The sequence below is a fragment of the Vicugna pacos genome, chromosome 4 (assembly GCF_048564905.1).
Source record: "Vicugna pacos chromosome 4, VicPac4, whole genome shotgun sequence".
Lineage (NCBI taxonomy): Eukaryota > Metazoa > Chordata > Mammalia > Artiodactyla > Camelidae > Vicugna > Vicugna pacos.
Window position 1 is genome coordinate 33729066 of NC_132990.1, and position 23510 is coordinate 33752575.

The 23510-nt window shown below is 34.0% G+C and overlaps 1 protein-coding gene across 15 annotated transcripts in view; it reads left to right on the top strand.

The window, feature by feature from the left end:
- RFX3 (regulatory factor X3) overlaps nucleotides 1-23510 on the top strand; it is a 280535-nt gene that overhangs the window by 194774 nt on the left and 62251 nt on the right. For 14 of the 15 annotated variants that reach the window (XM_072959525.1, XM_072959526.1, XM_072959527.1 and 11 more), the window contains 3 exons: nucleotides 6208-6282; nucleotides 14603-14784; nucleotides 18149-18268. In XM_072959525.1, the coding sequence (XP_072815626.1) occupies nucleotides 6208-6282; nucleotides 14603-14784; nucleotides 18149-18268 (377 nt within the window). The remainder of the gene's footprint in view (nucleotides 1-6207; nucleotides 6283-14602; nucleotides 14785-18148; nucleotides 18269-23510) is intronic. The other variant, XM_072959539.1, reaches the window with a different exon arrangement.

Genomic DNA, 23510 nt, shown 5'->3' on the forward strand with positions numbered 1-23510 from the left:
AATTTTTGTCAAAATTGAAAATACACATAGCCTTTGACCTGGAGAGTGTGATTCTAGAAATTTTAACTATCATGATACTCTTACACATGTGATACATTGCACAAACAACTGTATTCATTATAGAGTTATTTGTACTAGGAAAAGATTGGAAGAAGCCTTAATTTGTTCACCAGCCGAGAAATAGTTAATACATTTTCATGCATTTGTCTATTTAGTGGAATTTTATACATCCTTTAAAAAGAGTGAGGCAGTATATGTATGTGTATTTACATGTGTAGGTAGGTAGGTAGGTAGGTAGGGAAAGATCCCTATACATGCTGTTGAATGGAAAAGCAAGTGTGTGTGTGTGTGCGTGCATTTAAATAGAAATATACATTTGTATATGCTTATATAAGCTACAAGAATGCATGAAGAAATAAAGGTAGGAGGCATGTGAATATATTATCTATTTAAAAAATGATTTATTATTTTAAAAAATCTTAGGCAAGCTCTTAATCATTATCAAGTGTCTATTTGATCATGTTTCCCAAATGCTTCTAACTGAAATAGCCCTTTATGTGCCCAGTATAAAGATAGTCTATGAGATATCACAATTCAAATTAAACCTTGATCCTAGGTTTCAGAAAAAGTCCTCCTTTATTAGACTGTTGAAAGTTTAGAGAATGAAAACCTGTGTTAAATTTAGTGAAGATTCTAAAGCCATTCTTATTCAGTATTTTGCAGTGAAGATGAATGTTTTGTATTTGTATTCATGTAATTAGAGTCTGGATTATTTTCTTATCACTCTCTCTCTCAAACATTTATTGAGCAGTCACTGTTGACCAGGCACTGTGCTTCTATGAATATAAAGGTTTACAGTGTGGGTAATGGAGCCCGTTCCAGCACTGAAAGGAACCTAATCCTCCAAGGCAAAGGTGGAAATCCACAAATAGCTCCCAGACTTCTTTTAAGTGGGTAGTTTCATTTTCTTTCTCAACATTATTTTTTAAATCATAAATGTTAACATGCTTTAAATTGATTAATTTTACAGTCACCAAAATTACGCTTATCTTCTGATTATGTTACTAATATAAATTGCAAAATTGCCTAAAGGTTGGGTAGTATTGGAATGCAAGAGAATGAAAAATCCCAATAATACTTAAGACGTCAAAATCACCCTTTAAATAGAGTTGATTTATATTTGTTACATTTATATAAAATGGAAATGGTGATGAACATAGAGTGATAAAACTTGGATTCCAAACTCATAGTTAATACTTACGTAATCTCAAGAAAGTCCCTAAATCCCAGAGAGCCTAAGTTTTCTAATCTTTCTAATATTTCTTACCTTTGCTATTTCACAGAGTTGTTGTCAAGATCAAATGAGAATTAATGTAAAAAGACTTTATAAATCGTAAAGTGTTGTAGTATTACTTCTGTTTTTAAATCACTTTCTTAAACAGTTCTAGAAAGTAAGTAATTTCTACCATGAGACCAATTTTAATTATGGTGGTAGTTGAATATATCAGTCTTGACCTTTAGTCTTTAAAAAAGATTAAAAAGGCATTTCAGAGTCAAGAGAACATGCCTTGACCTATAAAGGTGATGAATAAAATGATATAATCATTCTTTTTCCTTTTGTCTTATTAGTATGTAATGGAATGACTGGTTGATATTTGCATTAAGGGAAAATCCTGATTATTCACCTATATGATATTCTCTATGGGCCATTGCATAGATGTGCATAAATGTATATATAAATTACATGTACAGGGAGCCTCTTTTTTTGCCCCCATGTAACTCATGCAGAAGACTCAGCATCTCTCCACATTTCCCTGCGTTTGAAGCTGAGGTTACCTTTTTGACATTGTCAACTGCCTGTAAGTGAATCTTGTGCTCCAGCCTGTCTTAATTACTTATACCTGAAGTATCTGTAAGTGGCGTTGATTTTACTAAAGATTTTGTAGAGGAAAGAGATGAGGGTTTAGCATCACCATCTCCAGAGCACAGTCGCCCAAAGTCTCTTTGCACCACCTGTCCTCTGCCATCTGTCCATTCATTCTGCAAAAGAGCATTCACCTCCAGTCTTCTCGGATCCCTCTCTCCTCTAAATCTCTCAACCCTTCAGCAGAGCCCTTAAGCCTGGTAGCAACTCTGCAAAACAAGGGGCTATCCTATGATAAGGATTCTCCTTCCTTAACAGGCACTGGGGAACTCTACATAACAATTATAGAGAACAATGGAGAATTATAAATAATGGGGGAAATGATTTTTTTCTTGTTACATTTTTCTCTTTAAAAGTATTTGCTGCCTGAGTAAAAGTGCAATATTGATCTCTTCTTTGAGCTTGGGAAGGGAGAATATAAACACAATATTTGCCGAATGTCCAGACATCAGTTAACCTCTCTTCTCTGTTCGCCCATTCCCTTTTCCTGAGGTCTTGAGTGTGACTTTTCTGAATTGCTTTTGGGGACACTGATTCTTGTTTGGATATTTTATGAGCCTCAACCCTCGTGACCTCAATTGAGTGCTTGGAGATTCTCTTCCAATGAGGCAGCAGTAGCATTTCAGCCACTGGATAAGAGTTTGCAGCCTGAGTTTTAGACCACATGTTCATCATACTGTGTTATCTATCCCCCATCAGGTCCTTCTTAGTATCTTTGTAGGAGCTCTACTGAGCTTTATATCTTTTTCCTCCTGGATATGAAATACAGCCTCTTCCTGGCCTCTACTGAATTTTTGATCCTAATTCCTGAGAAATCATGAAAGATTTCCTTCACTGTTGCAGTCTGCCACAGACATGCATACTTTTTCTGTACTCAGAACAAATAGAGGTTTCTTCTGCCTTATAGAGCCTATGCGTTTTTCTCCTTGAGTCTACCGTATAAGAACTAAGTTCTGCCTGTTGCCATGTGGTCATATTTTTATCCTATTTGTGGCTATGCCACTTTCTATTCCAGAAGGAAAAATAGTTGTTGTAGTCTCTAACTAGCACTACAGACTTAGGATGGAGAGCCTTTTGCCCAAATGAAGGAAATCACTTATACCACCCCCTGGGATTCTGTCTGAGAATTCAACATTTGGTTGGGGAGCTGAATCACACCTGTATTTACTTTAATTCTCCAATTCCTGACTGGTGACACAAACCCAGACATTTTCTCATAGCAACTGGTGTTACCTTCCTCTCTTTCTTCACCCAAATTAAGCTTCACTCACAGCGGAATTCATGGTGTCCATGCACTCTCTGATCAAGTCTCAGTTTCTCTGAATAGTCTTCATTGTAAACTACTTTCAGCAAATACTCCAACCAGGTCTGATTTTTCAAATTATGCACCAGAGATCCCTGTCATGTGGCACACTGCAGAGACATCTTCTCATCTTCCTGCTAGCGTGTGATCAGAAAGAAACCTAGCCTTTGAATGTCGCAAGCTGTCCCCATTACCTGAGCTCTGACTCTTCGTTTGCCAGGCATTGTGTCGGGGTAGCATCAGAGGCTTGAGCCCACTTGTAATTCCTAAGGCTGGAAAACTTTTCATTGACCTCTATCAGTTTTCTACCCCAGAAGCCTGCCAGCCCTCCACTATTTCAGTGGTATGTCTAAACATAGTGCAAAATCCTCTTCTCCAGTTTCTGAAAGTGTGTCTGCAGTAGCGCTGGACCAAGGGTTTCTATCTCTGGCTGATTACCGCCCTCAGAGTAGGTTCCCATTCGCATGGGGATCCTGTTTTAGCTGGTGGATCTGGAGGGTTTTAATTCACCCCAAGTATATTGCTAAGGATCTATTTTTATCTTCCAGAAAAGACTGATTTTTCTAAGAATTCATGTGCCCATGGTTGCTGGAATGGGCATCAGTTTCTTACTTGTGCTTTCACATAGGGAGTTCCTAAGTCTCATCTACTCCAGTCACCTCACTTAATACACTATATAAGCCTGTCTTTCCAGGCTGAGCATCTCATCTCAAATGGAGCATCCCACCATTTGATCTCAAAGGAGTTGCCATAGCTTCTCATCTGATTATGAGGCAGTAGTGCAGGATCATCATGAACCAGTCTAACCTCCCAAACGCTATGTGTCTTAGCATTAGAAGGGAGGTGCACCACTGGTGACTCCACTCTAGGTTGATTATTTCGTGAGAAATACAACTGGGTGTTGTACCTTAGCTTATTTTTTGAAAAATAATTTACTGAACTAAGCTATACTCATAGTCTGAAGCTTAATTAGTATAAGGAAAAAATGGACAATGTTTATTTACCGTTTTCTCTTTTTAATTGTCAAAAACAAAAACCATGAATCCTTTTGTCATGAAGAAATTAAAATTGCTGATTAAACAAACCTGGATATGGATTTCTCCCTCATTGTTGCTTAGCTATTCTATTTTTGATAATATTTTGCCTTTCATCTAAACCTACAAAATCATAAGATACAGATCGTTTTATTTTTATTTAAGTAGACTGAAATCTAGCCCCAGATTGTCCACACTCAGACTTTAAATAAAATACAGGCTTTTAGCAAATTAGAGATTTGAGCAAATTATTCCTAGAAGTGATTTAAATTCACATGAGGATGGGGCTTTTCAGCTGATTTTTGATGTATGTTTTCTCTTTGAAAATAAGAGCACTTGATTCCCTTTCAAGAGATGTAATACTGAGGTCCTTTATAGTTTCACAGCTGAACATTTTGGTAAAATGTTTGTTTACTTATGCTTACATTTCTTTTTCCATGTATATTTTTTGGTTTATACAGTATCACTTCAGTTTATTTTCAAGTATAATGGTGAACTACCTCAACATTCCATCTGACAGAGAGTGTTTTAGAAGCGAGTTTACTTAATTTTGTGATCTAAAAAAATTTAATAATACATTAAATTGTATTATATCATCTTATGAACTACTTAAATATATTTTTAAAGTTTTTTTAATAATTTCTCATCTAACATTCTCTATATTATATTTTATTAACTCTAGGGAAGAAGAACCAGTAACTTGGGGAAATAACACAAAATAAAATTAAAGCTACTAACTCCCAAGAAAATTAGATTTAATGTTGGTATAATTGAGACTGAACATTCTGTATATAAAGTATTCCACCATAAAGAAGTTGGAAACTTGATAGAAAAATAAAGACTTTCTCTGCTATGGATTTTGCCACCTATCTTTTTTTTTTGGTGGGAGGAGGCAGTTAAAATTTCAAAGCATCATTAATTTCCATAGCCAATGTAAAGTAAGTTAACTTCACCTGAAAGCATGAAATTTTTTATAACTACTTATATGGAATTGTTGATTTGATCAGATGGCAAAATTTAAAAAATGATTTTTTTCTTACATCATGTGATTTTTTAATTTAACTTTGGTTAACATTGTTAATAGAATCCAATAATCAAATACAGGGTGTTCAGAACCTGATTTTACAGTACGTGCTGTAGTGCTGCGAGCTGAGAGATATCTTTAAATATGAAGTTATCAAGAGCGCATCTCATTTATTATTGGCACCAGCTACTTAGTTGAGGTGTTATGGTTGCTCATGGTACACTGAGATTACATGGAACAAGATGGTTTCTGTGGTTTTTCCATTTTCTTTGTTGGCTCTGAATTATTTTCTCTTCTCCACTCCATTTCTGCTATCATTTCTAATAGCTCTGTCTCACCACCACATCCTGAAGTATATGTAGGGCCATGATTACATCTTAATGTTTGTGTGTTGACCTCCACTTCCAAATTTTAATACAGGATTAAGAGAGGGATGGATAGATTTAGTAGCTTTTGAACGTTAATGAAGGTGTCTTTGCACATTTTCATTAAAATAAATACAAAATCTGCAATATTTTTCTTTTTGACAGAATAGAACAAATATTAAATACTCTTTAGGTGGGAGACTATTTAGAAAGAGAGTGGTTACTATCCCACATCTTGAACTATGAAAGTCGAGAATGTTTTCTCATAACTAGAAAAATCCACTGGGGTTCCTGCTCCTCAGGTCTCCATTCTGATTATAATTACAGAATATTCAAAAAGGTTTGCTTTTGTGATCGAGCTTATTATTAGTGTGGCTATTTTTATGTTATTCTCTGGGGGTGGGGGGAGGATGGGGGAAATACACATTTAGCGAGAGCTATTCATTAGCCACCATTGAAGAAGAAATTGAACTTTAAAGAATCTATCAAAAATTCTCTGGTGAGCCTTTTATTACTATCTTGTCTTGAGCCCTTTTTTTAATGACATCTATTATCAGATTGAAATGGCGATTGAGACGCTGCAAAAGTCTGACGGTCTGTCCACTCACAGAAGCTCTCTTCTCAACAGCCATGTAAGTTGCCTCTTCTTCATGTAAACTAATCTCTTGCTTGTTCTGCATGTGTTGCTTGCTTCTAAAGGCTTGTTTTATTTATTTATTTATTTTGCTTCTTAACCTTCCTTTCTCAGTCCCTTATGATCTCTGTATCACTTAATGACAATTTTGTGCAGTGGAGTATCTAAAAATAGAGCCCCCAGTATACTTCTTTACTAGGTTTTTGTACTGTTTTGGTACAGATATAACATTTCTAAGTGAGTAACAAGCTGCCAATTATTTGTAAAAAGTAACTGTTGATTTAAAATTTTCTAGTGGGATATTTATTTACTGCAAAGCAAATGCTTGTAATTTGCATCATTATGTCTGAGACAGAGGTGATCATGTCTCTGTGTGACCAATAATATTCTTTAAGTGAAAAAAAGATTAACACCAAACCCAATGATGAACTGTCGGAAATGATTTATTTACCAGTCAGACTATATAAGATGAGCAGGAAACAGCTACTTAGGTGACTGACTTCAGATCCTAAGACCTAAAGAAAAATGAATCTGGGCCAAAAGAAGAAGTGAGGCCCTAAAAAAGCCATAAATTGCTAGTAATTGAGATAAAAAAGGATTATTGTTACTATTTCTTAAAGCTTTTAGCTGTTATCAGATGCAGCATCACTATAGCACTGGTAAGTGTAAGATGAGTCATGACAGTTTTGTGAAATTCTAAACATTTTCATCAAATGTTCAAATTTTGGGGAACCAATGAAAACGCTGATTAAAAATTTTGTTATGATTTCTGAGTATCTGGGAAAAAGTAAATAGACCTATGACTTAAATCTGTTCACACAGATCTTTTGCTAAATTAATGTCAGTAACAATATAGTAATAGTTTTCCATCCCAACTGACAATGTATGCTTAAATTCAGAGATAAATTATTATGATTTTTAATTCTTCCTCATATTTTGTGACTGAAAAGTCCAAAATGGGATCACCCACGTGAAATAGAACACCATTATTTTTTCAATAAACCTTAAGCCTTTAGCTTACAAGAAATACTTTCACTATGCTTTTAAAATATTTGAATTTTCAAACATTCAAATTTTATATTCCAACATAACACTAAATACTTCCTTATGTTATTACATATTTACTTTTAAATGAAGTAGTTTGTCTTATTTCTTTTTCAAAGGGAAGTATCGTGGCAAATAAAAACAGGTCAGCCAACTTGGAGAATGACTACAATATTGGTGAAAATTATAGATTATAAATTCTAAAATAATATATATTTTGGCCTTTCTTTTGAAAGTTTAAGAAATATAATTTTTCCCCTTTCTGAAAATTTGTATGCAATATGTCTCTCTTTTATATGTTTCATAAGTATATTCCTGCTGTGTTAGCATGAGTCTGTGGTTATGTGTAAAGGCTGATTTAATACATATTATTAGGATGTATTATTTTGGGGAGGGAATGATGATCATCTGGTGTTTGTGTTTTGAAAATGGCAGGTGAAAATTTTGTTCATTTTTAGTCAAAAATGTGCAGGGATATAAGAAAAAGAAAACCTTAAGTTTCTAGTTACCTTTTTTGAACTTTCAAACTTCTAAGAAGTTGTTCTTTGATATTCAATTCACATCTCATTTTCATCTGGGATGTATAGTTTAGTAAAATATGAGATATGTTTAACTTTAACTTGAGTTACTCATCTTAATTAGTATTTTTATGAATGATAATGCAGCTATAAGAACAAGTTTCTATATATTTTCATTTGTTGATTTGCTTGAAATTTTTCAAATATGTTAGTGGTTTTGAAATTGTTATTCTCTTATAGAATTCATGAAGTAATATTTAATGTTAATGAATGTGTGAATTAAACTGTATAAACAACAGATAAATGTTTGTTACTCTATGGCTTTGTACTTTTTATTACTAGCATGGCAACTCTTCCGTACTGTTTACAGCTGCCCGGGGCATTTCAATATATAGAAAGAGTTGGCATAAATAATTGTTGCTAAAGCAGTGGTAATCTTTCGTTGGATGTCCTCTGAACAATTAAGTATTTAAAAACAACACATTTATCAAATCTTTAGAAACACAAATGATTCTATAGATGGTTGTAAATGGTGGAGAAGGGAAGAGTGTTTCTGCTGACCTGCTAGGTTTTGTTTCTACCTGAACACATAAGAAGATCCTGCTGCCTTTCTGTTCTTGGAAAGTTAGTGATGCTCTTAATTTTTGTTAGATTTATCCAAACAATTAAAATAAGCTACTACATGCATTCCAATAGATGATCATATGTTAAAGGTATTTTAAATTCTGTTAACCTATTTGGTGATTTTCAACTGTGTAGAAAAAATTTAGCAGAGAGTTTTTTTTTTCCAAAAATATGGCTAATATTTTAAATGTTAATAAACTCTCAGTTAGCTTTATCCCTTACTATAGAAGCTATAATATAGAATTATTTGAGGTTTGTGGGATTCTTTGAAGTGGACAGGAATTCAACTTTATGATGATAGTTCTTTATCAATTTCTACAAAGAATCAGTTTCATTAGGAAAAATTTAGGAGAAATATCGATAATTTTGTCCCATACTTACTAGTTTCTAAAGAGGGATCTTAGTCATGATTTGTGAGCTGAAAGTCTATTGTCCTTCCATTTTGCAATATGGAATAGAATGGATTTCCTATTTTCTCTTTATATATTTGATTATTCACAATAATTCAGAAAATTCTTGTTGGGGGCAAATCAAATAAATTATCCCCTATCAGTATAGTCAAACTTGATTGCTTGTTTTTCACCTCTCTTTCTATGTTTTAGAAGATGGAGTGAGGTATTACATTTATACCTCTTTTTCAACATATTCTTAAGAGTATTTTATACAGCTGCTCTATTTTTTTTTATCATAATCATGCTGTTATCAACCAGGTCAAAATGCATGTATAACTTGTTAATTTCATACCCAATGCAGTACCTCATCTGTGACTGAGGACAGTTGCACTGATTGCCATGTTCTAGTCTATTAACAATATTAACATAATGACACTTTTTTCAGTGGTAGCATCATATGGGCAGACAGTTAAATATTTATAGATGAGTGAAAATTCCAAGACAGTGGAGATTTTATGTTTTGTCCACTGATGCATCCTTGGTGCCTAGAACAGTGCCTGGTACATAGTAGATGCTCACTAAATATTTTCTAAATGAATAAATGTAAGAACAAGTAATAGAAGGGAATAGACCTTATCTTACCATCAGTATTCTCAGTAACTTGCTAGTCATGTGTGCGTTTGTGGACTCATATGTGCATTCTTTCTTATCAAGTATACTTCAATAGGTGTATGTGTGAATATTTTACATAGACAGTGATCGTCTTCCTGCACACCATTTGAGTGAAAGAATGTATGGTCGGTATCTCAATTCCTCATGTGCACCCTTTAGGTTTTTTTAGTTTTTTATTTAAATATTTTTATTTTAAACTTTTGGGCATGTGATGATGCTGTGGGTAAATGATAAGTCTGCCTAAATCAGATTAAAATATCTTAATTCTCTTCTTGCAGACTTAAGTTTATTTTATACTCCTTCTGTTATAATTAATATAAATTAGCATTTAATGATTTGATTGTGTCCAATTTGGGATATTTTAGACTATAAATTTGAATCCAGAAATTTTCTTAAATTAATTGTTCCCAATTTCACATAATGAGCTTTAGCCTGTGCAGTTTTAAAATTCCATTTAAAGTATATAAAAAGCTTCAGGCATTTATTTTATATACTTTTCACAATCCAGCAAATAATTACTTCACGATTTTTTGCTGGTTTTAGCTACTGAAATATATTTGGCTCAAAACAAAATCTTGTTTTTAATGCTCACTTTCTCTTGACTTCACTGTGTTGTAAATATAAATTATGACAGAAATAAGTCCTGTCAAAATGCGTATTACCAGTGAACTTAAAATTAATCCTAATGGATAATCCATCTGGGAAAAAATGCCAAATGTTACATTTAGATGTTAATTGGGGAAACGCAATATGTATTACTTTTTAATTTGTCAATCAGTGTTTCCCTTTGGGAAAAATAGGAACTGTTCATTTCCCTTAATCTCTTTATCTGATTAATACAGATTAAATGCAAAGGTTGAAAGATGCAATTATCTTGGTTTCCACCATTATGTGAATTTATGTTAGTTCATTTGTAGAATAATCAGGTTTTAAAGATAAAGGTTAAAAGTTCCTATAGTATTTTATGGGCTTTTAAAATCATAAATATAAACACATATTTTATAAGATATTTTATAAGATAGTAAAAGAAATAGCAATAGTTCTAAATTCCTGAATGTTAAGGAGTTTGAATTATAGTGTCCAGTTACGTTTTATTAAACACAAAACCCAAGGAAACAATGTATCTTATAACAGGCATGAACTTCCCTCAGGCAGCACGTGGAGTATAACGCCTTCAGGTTACACTTAACTGTGAAGTTTCTCTTGTAATAAAAATTAATCCTTCCTTATACCATGTTTTAGACTCAAAGATCTAATATACAATTTCATGACTGTGTCAAAACTCGAAGGTTAAATACTGGCATGTAGAATGCAGATTCTAATGCCCAGTGAAATCTCGAAATCTTATCTGGTTGCTCCTAAACCAGTTTCCCCTTCCATAGTGAGTTTCTAGGAGCACTGCCCCTATAGGTGGTACAGTTGTTGCCAGGCTTCCTGGCGGAAACAGTCACAGGCTGCAGCACAGCCACCTCCATCCTCAGGGCTTTTACCTCCACTTGACCTCCTTCCGCTCTTCCCAAGGGATCTCCAGGCTTCTGGCAAGGAATAAAAATTCCTCCTCCTACAAATAAGGGACAGGGAACGAAGTGTAGCTTTGTTACTGTGAGAGATGGTCACCAGAATACCCACAGACCCACTCCTGTGGAATTTTTCAGACCAACTAATGATTTCATTTTATATACATAATGAAATGTATACACACATGTGTATGTGTCTACACACACATAGATATTACAAATAAACTAAGATTTTTAAAAACTACATTAGAAATAAAGGAAAGTCTTTTAAAATGTAGAACTATGTAATAAGAGCAATCAGTTTGCAAAACAGCCAGTCCAGAGTGGCTGACTTGCTTAGCTACTTCAGAGGATCTCATAGCCAATCCAATAAAAGCTTCAATTTCTCCAAGTTATTTACCGGGGGCTTGAGTAATATTATTTATGCTTTTGAGTATTTTAATTTCTGCTTATATATCATCTCCCTATTTCTGTGGAAAGTTTTCTTTGATTAAGAAAGTCTAACATTTTTATATATGTAAACAAATCTTTGGACTAAAAATATTTTATAATTGAACTTTAATATTTGTGGAACTTTTCGCTTTTACAAAAGCCAATTTATGATAGTACCCTTGAAGTGTTTTATTTTGGATTTGCTTTTTCAAATTCTTTTATAAGTTTTTTTATCTGTAAGACAACTTACCTGATCTTGAGATATTAATAAACGCTCATTTTTAGATATTTGCCTTTACTTTTAAGTAATTAAATTTTGCAAGGAGACTAGTAAATAGTTTACAGGCAGTTTACAGAAATTTTTAATTTTGTATCTGATTCATTAAACAGTATTTTCATTTACTTTATATCTTATTAAAAAGTATTTTACATCAGATCTATTTTTATTGTTTGTATAATTTGGTTACAAAGTTTATATTATAAAACTGATTATTTTTCCACTTCTGAAAGAAATACCCTCCAAACGAACATTTCCTTTATAGATGTGTGTTCTGTTCATTAGCAAATAAAAAATACTTGTTTTTTTTTATGGGTTTTTATTTTTTGTTAAGAAATCGTACCATTTTGGCTTTGACAGTATGCTTTATTATATGAGGATACACAGATACACTTATAGACATGTCTTTGGCATTTTTAAGTGACTGGCATTGTGTGTTCCATGCTTCTGGATGTAGGTACTTCATTAGTTCAGTTGCAAAATATTACTATTTTTCAAAAAATAATTACAGTTTTTATATGTTTGCCCCCTTTTTGGTGTTTTCTTTATACTTCTTGATCTCACGGAATTAAATTCCTCAAAGAATATTCCTCTGTTCTTATATATTTAGAATACCAATGGAAGGTATTCTATGCACCTTTATTATATGTACACAGAGCAAGAGCCAGCACTTTTGTTCAATACGGTTCACTAGAGCTCTCCTAATACCATTCAAGTGAAGAAACGATGGATCTCCCAGTCATCTTACTGAGGCACAAGGATGAAATAGGTGAGGCAGGTTTGATTGCCACGTTTTATGTGTCGTCTCCCTCAGTTGTGTTCAGTCACAATCAACAAAGTCTTGAAATCTAAAAAGGAGCGCTGAAGAGACATACTTACCCACTGTTGAAGGCAGAATACTAGTCTGAGCCTTAATACCTGGATTTCCCAATCAGTTTACCTCCTTTCTTTATACTAAATAAATATGTAGAAGTGAACTGACTGAGTCATGTGGAATACTCAGAAATCATGTGTGAGTGCCTCTGGAAAACCTGTTTACTGACAATAAGGTTACAGATCATTCATATCAAAAGAATTCTTTTCAACCTGTAATTTTTTTGGCTATTATGAAAGTGAACTTTTTTTGCAATCTTTAAGAAATTTTATAGGGGAGGGTTGTATATGTTACAGAGACAATAGATGTATATATCTATATATAGAGATACATATATACACACACACATGTGTATGTATCCATATGCATATGTGGTTCACAGAGAACTTCAAGGTTCCCTGACCAGAATGCTACTTTAATTCTTATTTTTAAAAGTACTCTGTCTTATAAACTTGGTGGCTATATTTTCTAAGCCTACATCAGTATGGGTTTAATGACATAAGTTTAATTACATAAATATCATGTAGGAATATTTGAAATTAAAATATTTCTGAAAAATCCAGTTGTCACAAAGGCAATAATTCTAAAAATCTTTTTAATGGATTTTCTTATTAAGAGTCTGAAAGTGTGGGCTCTAAATTTGATCAGAAATCTTAAAATATGTAAGCAAAATGGAGAAATGCTATAATTTGAGTGTCCATATTATCATATTTGGTATATGATTATAAATTCCTGGAGGAAGGGGTGAGACACATTCATTTTTTCATCTCTACATGCCTAGCACATTGCCTGGCTCATGGTTGATACTCTGTAAGGGAATTCTCTGGCTTCCATAACATATTTGACTTGAATTGCATGTGGAATTCTATATTGGAAATTCTATGTGGAAAATTGGTGAAGACAGGTAATGTGTCCTATTTGCTGCTTTTGTGGAAATAACAACTGGTATGCAACTAATCAGAAAAAGTGTACTGGAAACCAGATGAAGCACTAAGACACTGTATGGCGTTAAGAAAGTCATTGAAATCTATTTCAGTTCTCCTTTGGCAAATAAATAATGAACAAGTTGATAATTTGATTTTGTTAATGTTGAAACTCACTAATATATAGCTAAACTAGATTTTCTAAAAATTTCTTACACATTCTAACATTAAAGATTATTTTTAAAAAATACACACAGGACCACATAAAACTTTAAAATGTAAACTGAGAAAACATTGCTATACCAACTACCATTGTAGTGTGTCTTCCATAATTATGGGAAAACATAGCTTTGAGGTAAGGAAGACTCAAGTGATTGTAATAAATCATTCCTTTTCATCATACATAATTTATTTTTTTACCAGTGTGTAGGAAATGACTGGGTTTTTTCCTTTCTGGAGAGGAAATTACTGGGTTTTTTTCCTTTCTGCTTACAGAAATTGCCCCAATAGATAATACCATTATTTTATTACCTTTATAAGTAAATTAGATAAGTAAGCCAGAATTCTATGAAAATGAACAGAATCTTAATATAAAAACTCATACAAGGCAGCCTGCTCTTCATGTGTTGTAACACACCAACACTAAAGACATATTATGTGCCATGCCGCCAGGCTTGGGAACATGTTTTGTTCTGTAGCAATTGTAAGTTATATTTATAACCAGTTAATGGAATGATTTGAATTCCTTGAAGAAGTATTTGTCTCCAAATTGCAGTCTGTGCAAGGGAAATTGGTATGTCTCTATACATGCTTGAAGGTTTGAAGGAATGGACATGGTCTGAGGTCATAAGTGTTTTTCAGCTTTTTACGCTTCCGAACATTTTCAAAGTCAGATTGCACAGGCCTCAGAATTACAACAGGTTACCTATTACACGGCTTGAGGAAGATCTTCTGAGTATCTCTGTGTACTGTATTTGCAGTGTCTTACAAACATTTTGGCGAATTATACGGTTTCTCTGTGTTTGCCCTGTCTCGTTTACACTAGCTCCAGTGGCTGTTGGACAATTACGAGACAGCAGAAGGAGTGAGCCTTCCCAGAAGCACTCTGTACAACCACTACCTACGACACTGTCAGGAACACAAACTGGACCCAGTCAATGCTGCTTCTTTTGGAAAACTAATAAGGTCAATTTTTATGGGGCTACGAACGAGGAGATTGGGAACTAGGTTAGTACTGAAAAATAAGATCATAAACTAGTCTCTCTTTTCTAAACTATACTGTTTGGGCAAAAGTACTTGATTACAGATAATATATTAAAAAATAAAGATTTAGCTTGATTTATAAATTCCCCTGGGGAAGGGAAAGGTCATTATTCACTGAAAACTGCCAGTGCAGAACAATGGGTTGTCGTAAACATTAATGTAGCTAAGCTTTGAAAGAAGAGCTGATTCTCAAAATCATATAGAAATGAGTAGACCAAACTATTTATGCAAGATTTATATTTGATGCTTTAAAAATTAGTATATATCACTATCTTCTCCTTTGGAAAATAGCCATAATAAAGATGACATATAAAGTGACATAGTAAGTGGAAAACTATGTATCTCTTGACTTGCAAAATTACACTGAAATGTCTTTTATAAATAATTTCTGTCTGGCTAGAGTAAGAAATTAAAACTGAGTTTTTCTTTTCATTTCTGGAGACCAGTTAAAAATCATTTGAACTTGCACCTGATGACTCTTAATTTTTCTTTTTCCTTCTTTGGAAATAGATACGAGTATTTTTGCTAATCAAAAGATGATGAAAATAATGCTTAGAGCTGTAGAGCTTCATTTTTGCCTTTCTATAATTTTTGCTGGTTATCATAACATAAATATTTTAAGTAGCTGAACAGAATGATATGGATGTTTTTGATTTCTTAAATCTTATAAAATCCATTTTTTAAAATATACAAATAAAGATGCTATACGGTATATAACATTAGATGATATACCTTTAATGAGTTATAGTTCACAACTTCATAGTGTTCTAGTAAGGAGTTTTTAATATTCTTAGTAAAATAAACAGAACCTTAGTACTTGACTTCATTATACATTTATATAAAAAATAAATTTGTCAGTTGTATGAGATTTACAAGGTCTATATGTATTCAAAGTGTGAATTATTTTTGTTGCATTTTAAGTAATTGCACAGCTTTCCAATCGCTGGAGGTTCAGTTGTCTCACAAATGTATTTTCTTCTATCTGTACTTCAAAAGATGGTATATTTTAAACTAAAGAATATGATTGTTTATTCAGACTAAAGGAACTAGCTTCCACTCCCTTGAAAAAAGCTTTTTGTTTCTCTAGGATTTTTTTTTTTTTGAGAACCACGAAAATCATTATTTAGGGACCTAACCTACTATCTCCTGGCTGATGGCTCAGTAGTTATGCATACCGTGCCAATATTTTGAATCTCTGGGCTTTATTCAACAGTCTAATAGCTATATTGTTGTGCCTCTTTTGTTACTGAAAGGGATTTCGATGGACCCTATTTTGAGGCTCCATTCAAACCCTGAAACATCTTTAAAATAGAAAGGGACAAAATTGGGGTTGTTTGGGTTTGTGAATGAGTGGAATCCATACGCTATGCTCTATAAGCACATACTGCAATATTGCAGCTTTTACTTTCTGATGTTCTTTTCTTCCCCTCTCACTACGTAACAATTGTGTCTCCTGTTCCTTTTGAAATTGTATGTAGTGTTTGTAATTAGAGATGGAAAGCAATGCCTAGAAGAATAAGGAGAAAAGAAATACTGCGGAGAAAGTTTAAACAAATGCTGTGTTACGAAGAGAGCAGAACTCTAATGTAGAAAAACTGACAGTGGTTGGCAGGGATGGAGTGCCAGAGATTGATTCTGGCCCCTCACCGGGGGAACAGAAAGAAAATCAGTGCGCATCAGGAGGCACACATACTCGGATAACTTTTTTCTAAGCAAACTATATGTGGAACCGTTATTTATCCATCAATAAAATTATCTGGTGAATGTATTCAAACCAGAACCAGACCTTTTCTCCAGTTGCTGGAGCTAAGTAAAAGATAAGTAGAATCACCATGTTTCTCAACCAAGGCAAATCAGAAGGTACTTTTTGTTAAAGTCCATCTCCAAATTAAGTTTAAACAAAGAAGACCATGGGACACACCGAACTCACCCAATTATCTTCAATGGAATAGAAAGAACTACCTCCCGGCCAGCCCACCCAACCTGTTGATTTATAGGAAATTGAAAAGAAACTAGACACTTGATCTATGTTGGGGTCTCACGAGAGATGTCATTTAGCTCTGTAGCTTTGTCACTGGCTACTCCCTCCTGTTCTCCAGTTTGTATGGGAGAACAGTACTAATTGAGTTTGTGGTATTTTTTGGGTTTTGTTTTTTGCTCTATTCTTCAGTGGATTTTGGAGACAAGATCTAATGTCTGTAAATGGAAGGCATTAAGTTTTCATACTGGTTTATTTTGCTGAAACTATGTAGGTATTCAGATAACTTACTTTTTTTTTAACTAGCAGTATTATTTACATAAGATTTTAAAGCCTTCTCAAATATATAGCATTTGTCTAATATATATGGTTTTCAATCTTGGAAGTGAAATTCTGTTTTATTTTTATATAAAATATTGAATCCACACTCCACTTGCATTTCTTTTTGTAAGTGAAAGAAAAAAATTGGATAGAGCACTGATGTCTTGCTATATATAGACTTGTGAAAAACTACTATTTTCTCTTTGCAAAAATTTACATATTTAAAATGTTATTTTTGCAAGAATTTGCAAATTTCATTCAGAGTAAAACTTTGTCATTTTTAATAACAAATATGGTCTTTCTCATGAACATGAGGAAATTGTGACTTTTTTTTTAATCCAGGTGGAAATTTGCCATTTTCACAGAGAAGTTTCCCCATGTCTGTTGTGACACATCTTATTCAGCCTGCAAAACTGATATGACTCCATAAAAACAGAGACTAATAAAATATGTTTCAAAATCAGTAGATTAAATGCCTACATCTTTTTAGGTTTCAAAATATTAAATAATAGACTTCACAACATCTTGTGTCAATGAAGTTATCTTCATCATCCCTGCAGTAATAGAACTAGAGAATGCAGAACTTATCCAAGGCAGTAGAATTAAGGCTGTTTTTCCTCTTTGTTCTGTATAACCACTTTATAATAAATTCCTAATTAGTGTGCAACCTTTTATCCAGTTAATGAATATTCTGTTAATGTAATCTTCTAAATTACAGTTAACTTATAAATTTGAAAATAAAATGTAACTTAAATGGAACAAATGGACTCTGATTAACATTTAAACAAGAGTTTATAAGGAAAGATTTTTCTTAGGGTCTTGAACTGATTGATTCAGAATCTTATTTTGATTCTTCAAATGTAGCCACCACAAAAAATACACAGGTGTCCAGAACAGGTAAATCATAAATATATAACATTAATATATTGTTTTCGCCTAATTTTTCTAAATATGGAATTAAATGGACATCCTACATGATTAATATTGACTTAACTGGCTTTTTGTGTCTCTGTTGTTTTTTTTATGAAGAGGAAACTCCAAGTACCATTATTATGGGATTCGTGTCAAGCCAGATTCCCCTCTTAATCGTCTGCAAGAAGACATGCAGTATATGGCTATGAGACAACAACCCATGCAGCAGAAACAAAGGTAGACTCTGGAATTATCACTGACATGTCAAAGCTTTGTGTTTGTTTAGATGTTCCGTTTCCTTTTTTTCTGAACAAATAGAACAAATACCTAAGTGTGCAAGAATGTCACTATTGTTGATATGCTTTCACTATGGACAGTTCTCAAATATGATTTAGAATTTCATTCATTTTATTTTCCAAATCTTTTTAAATTACTTATCAGACAGCCTGTTTGGCCCCCTTAAGTAAATAAGACATTCCAAACTATTTAGACAAGGAAGCTAAATGCAAAACATAAGGCACATTTGGAGAAATTTGTTCCAGTATTCATGAGCTTCTTACTTGCTACTCTGCACATCCTTCAAGTCAATTTTTTTTTTGACAGTATAAATGCTTGCAGAATGTTTGGGACTTCTTACATTTTCTTTTACTCCAACTTTCATAGACGTAGAATTGTAGACATTAGAGCTATAAGAGACCTCAAGCATTCATGAATGGATGGATGGATGGATGGATGGATGAATAGAATCATAGATCTTAGAATTGAAAAATACCTCAATCTAGTCTGGCCCCTCAGCCTTGTGGCGGTCAAAGCATTCAGACCCCTGTTTTTTCAGATAAATCCCACAGAGGTTAAATGATTTTCACAAGCCCCTAATGCTGCTACATAGCCGAGGGCCTTCTGGTCTCATGTGACTTATAGCACAGTTTGGAGTAAATAAAGTGAAAAATCTTTCCCTCTTTACCAGTATAGCTCAGCCATGACAGTATGTATAAGTTTTCTTTTCAATTGTGCATGCAGAATTAGGTAGAAGAGAGGAGGCCTGCACATAGGTAGTCAGATGGTCTGCCTCATTCTGCCTAAACATTGATCTGGGGTGATTAGGTGCCTTGGCGAGGTCTCCTCCACATCCATACTAGCTTAGTCTGAGGCATTAATTCTGAGTCACTGCTAGAGAGAAAATATATCACGCAGTAGTTCTTTATCATTTAGACAGCAAGCACCGATTGAGTCTCTACTGTGTGCTAGGCCCTGTGTGCCTTACCTTTGAGCTGTTAAGAAATTAGAAGAGGAGGCACATAGGAATTTTTTTTAAGTAATGCAACGTAAGAAGTTCTAAAATAAAGCCTTGATTAAGGATCTATTGTAATACAGAGGAATTTTCAGCAAAGTCTGAGAAAGAGAGGATTGGAAAGTTTCTTAGAGAAAGTGCTATTTGAGTAGGGACGCAGAGGGATCAAAAAGAGAGAAACAGAAGGGCAGAAGAAATAATGTAAACAAAATCACTGAGGGGTAAAGTCCAAGATGTCTGTGGTGAGTGCACTGTGATTTGGTGAGGCTGATACTGCAGGAGGGGAATTGAAAAGAAAATTGGGTACTTTAGTGGGAGATGAGCTTTAAAAAGTAGTTTGGATCATAGATTAAGGGGTTTGGTTGTATATGAAGCTAATGAGTTTCTTCTGTGTGCAGAACATAATTTAGAAGCTATGCAGGGCTTCAAAGTCTTGCTTCAAAGCAAAACAATGATACTCAAATTTTTTCTAGAGAGGTTACTTTTTGATTTGGGGCAAGACAGTGGAGAGAGTTTGGAAGTAAAGACAGTTGTTAAGTGGATTTAACACAGTTGTAACTTCTAGTGCAAGTGTTGGAGATTAAAGAGTCAGTTCAAGATTGGCTGTTACATAAAGGTATCTTAAGGGGTTTTAGATTTTATTTTGTAGATTCTCTACCTTATTTTTTAAATTGCAGATTCCTAGTTTTTGAGGTATAGTCAGTGAAATATATTAAGAAGGGCTCTGAAAGAAATAATAAAAAATCATAAAATAGTCCCTTATATGTTTGGAGATAGAGTTTGTGTGAGTTGGAATAAACTGTTACTGTCTTGGTTATAATTATTGTTTCCACCTGTTAGTGGCAACTCATAGCTTTTACTTTCTCATGTGGTCTCTGCACTCATGCACAGCAGCACGACACATTGGAGATGATGGTGCAATAAAGAAAAACAAGGTTTGATTCAAAAGTAACACATACTCAAACTTAAATATGAACAAAACCTTGATAAATTGCACCTAAGCTGAAGCCGCCTCCTTCCTGTGATTTCACTGCAAAGAATCCTAGCAAATTTTCATGGAAATAGAAGCCTTCAAGGGACTTTTTTTATAAAAAGCCTGGGTTAGGTAAGCAAGACCAAGGACTTACAAAGATTTCCTTATGAAACAGATTTCAGAGCTATAAAGGTTAATGAGCCATGAAAACCCTGCGATCTCAGTCTAGCAGTAATTGCTTTTAGAATTAGATATAATGTGGTTGTATTTAAGAAATGATATAAAATTCTCAGTAATATTCATAAATTGTACTGAGTTTAGTTTCTTACGGTGTTTGCTTTCTTATGAAAAAAGAATGTTAGGTGCTAGTTATCAGAGAAATGCAAATCAAAACTACAGTGAGGTATAACCTTCTACCGGTCAGAATGGCCATCATTAAAAAGTCCACAGATGATAAATGCTGGAGAAGGTGTGGAGTAAATGGAACCCTCCTACACTGTTGAATGAGAAAGTAAATTGGTGCAGCCACTATGGAGAACAGTATGGAGGTTTCTTAAAAAATTAAAAATAGAGTTTACCATATGAGTTCCAGCAATTCCACTCCTAGGCATATATTCAGAAAAGATGAAAACTTTAATTCAAAAAGATACATGTAGTCCAGTGTTCATAGCAGCACTGTTTACAATAGCCAAGACATGGAAGCAACTAAATGTCCATCAACAGGTGAATGGGTAAGGATGGAATGGAATATTACTCAGTCATAAAAAGTGGAATATTGCCATTTGCAGCAACATGGGTAGACCTAGAGATTATCATACTAACTGAAGTAAATCAGACAGAGAAAGACAAATACTATAATATCACTTACATATGGAATATTAAAAAATGATACAGTTGAACTTATTTACAAAACAAGAACAGATTCACAGACATAGAAAACAAACTAACGGTTACTAAAGGGGAAGGCAGGGCAGGGGTGAGAGGGATAAACTGGGAGTTTGGGATTAACGTATACATGCTACTATATAGAGCAGATAAACAATAAAGACTTACTGTATAGCACAGGGAATTGTATTCAATATCATATAATTTATAATGGAAAGAATCTGAAAAAGAATATTTACATACACACACACACACACATACACAAATAATATATATACACATGTATATAACTGAATTACTGCTGTATACCTAAAACTAACAGCAACATTATAAATCAACTATACTTCAATTTAAAAAAAAGACTATTAGTGAACTAAAGAAGTAGTGAAACTTCCTTTAATTTATTGGAGTTTTTTTAATGGTACAAGTTTTGGATTACGGACAGTTGCTCTTGGAGTGGTGTCTTGCTAACTGCTCACATTGTTAGTGTTATCTAGCTCACCAGCCCCTCATTGGGATTAGGAGGACAGAGAGACGTTGCTATTATCTCTCTGAACATTGTATCAACTGGCAACATTGATAGGCTTTAAATGAAGCCAGTTACCCCATTGGGAGGAAACACCTGGACCAAAGAGAAAGCATTTCTCTCTCTGAGTCTGGATGCAAGGTTTAATAGTATTTGTTGAAAACAATGGGAAAAGGACTTACTGAATCATTTGTTTTGTAGTTTACAGAATAACCAAAACGCAAATGATTTTACTGGATATACTAAATTCACTTAAGAAGAGACTGCCATTCTCTTGTTAAAATACAAGTGGCATTTGAAAGGTTTAAAATACTTCACAGCAGCTACTAGTATTTAATATTGCAGAATATTCAAATGTTTAAATGCCTCGAGGCTTTCTGTGTGCATCTGTATGTGCACATCTTCCATGGAACATGCTTCATCTATTCCTCTAGTAAGAAAATTCAGGTGTATGCAGTGATTATTTTATCAAAGAAAAGTCATGTTTTGGAGCTCAATTTGTACATTTTTCCTGGTAAGTTTGGCATCTTTGTAGTTGCGGCATTAATAATGATTATTGTTTTGCATAGCTTTATAATTTTTATAACTCCTTTACATATGGTATGTCATTTGAAGATTTGATAGGGTAGTAAAGGAAAATTTCCACTTATCTGCAAATCACATTCCCCGCTACACCACCATATGGGAGCATCGCCATCCATGAGCCTGAAAATAAATGGAAATAGCTTCTGATTGAAAAACAGATGTCACAGAGCCCATAGTTTAGCTTAATTGAAAAGATGAAGCCGTCCTCAAGTCATTTACCTAAAATAAAGGAGCAGATGAGAGCTCACTTGATTCACAGGCAATCATGAGCTATAACAGCTGGCAAAGGAAATAGAAGTAGACAAGGGTCTTCAATTCACTTTTGGGTTATTCAGCACAGCAGTCTCTGCACATTCAGTGGAGGGACACATAGACCTGGGCGCTCCAGTAAGCCCTGTAAGCACCACCGTAGTTGCTGGAATCTAGTCTTAACACAGTGTAGTAACTGGCATGTCGATGACATGACAGGTCATCAAGAAGAGGGTAAGTGTCCTGGTTAAGGAAGCGGGAGAGTTTGTAATCATTGTTTTCTAGTATCTTCTGCGGAAAATATTTCATGTGAAAATAACTTCTGCACTTAAATGAGGGAATCTTCAGCTTTCAAGGATATTCACTCCTGGACTAATCTGCTAACTTTCTAATTAAGACAATATATTAGGTTACTATCCAGCAAAAAGGAGATGAGTAATTTTTGGCTCTACAAACCAAGTAAAAATGTTAGCTGCTGTTTAATATTTAAAAGAAGCACATGTAGAATGTTGACACATCTATTTTAGTTATTCTTCCAAGTCCTAGTAGCAAAAGTGGTAGAATAGAGCCAAGTGCTTTTGACAGTGTGCTTGGCTGGGTTTGATCCCGGTAGCCATTCTCAAAACATTAACCTGTATTTATCATGCCTTCAACAAATACATAAAAATCAATGGTTGGATATAGAAATATGTCCATCACATCTAAAATAGAATTCACAGAATCATAGAAAGTTAGGACTGGAAGGAAGAGATCACCTAGTGCAACTCATCCTCTTGATGAGAAAACTGAAGTCCATACAGGGTGGATATCTTATCCACAATCATATAGCGACCAGGTCAAGAACCCCATCCTCTTGTCTTTGCTCTTAGAAGAATCCCATCCTTAAAGAGGTATTGTAACCCAAACAGACACACATACATGTATTAAAATTTTTGCATATGAAATAAAGGGAAAAAAAATCACACTTGAG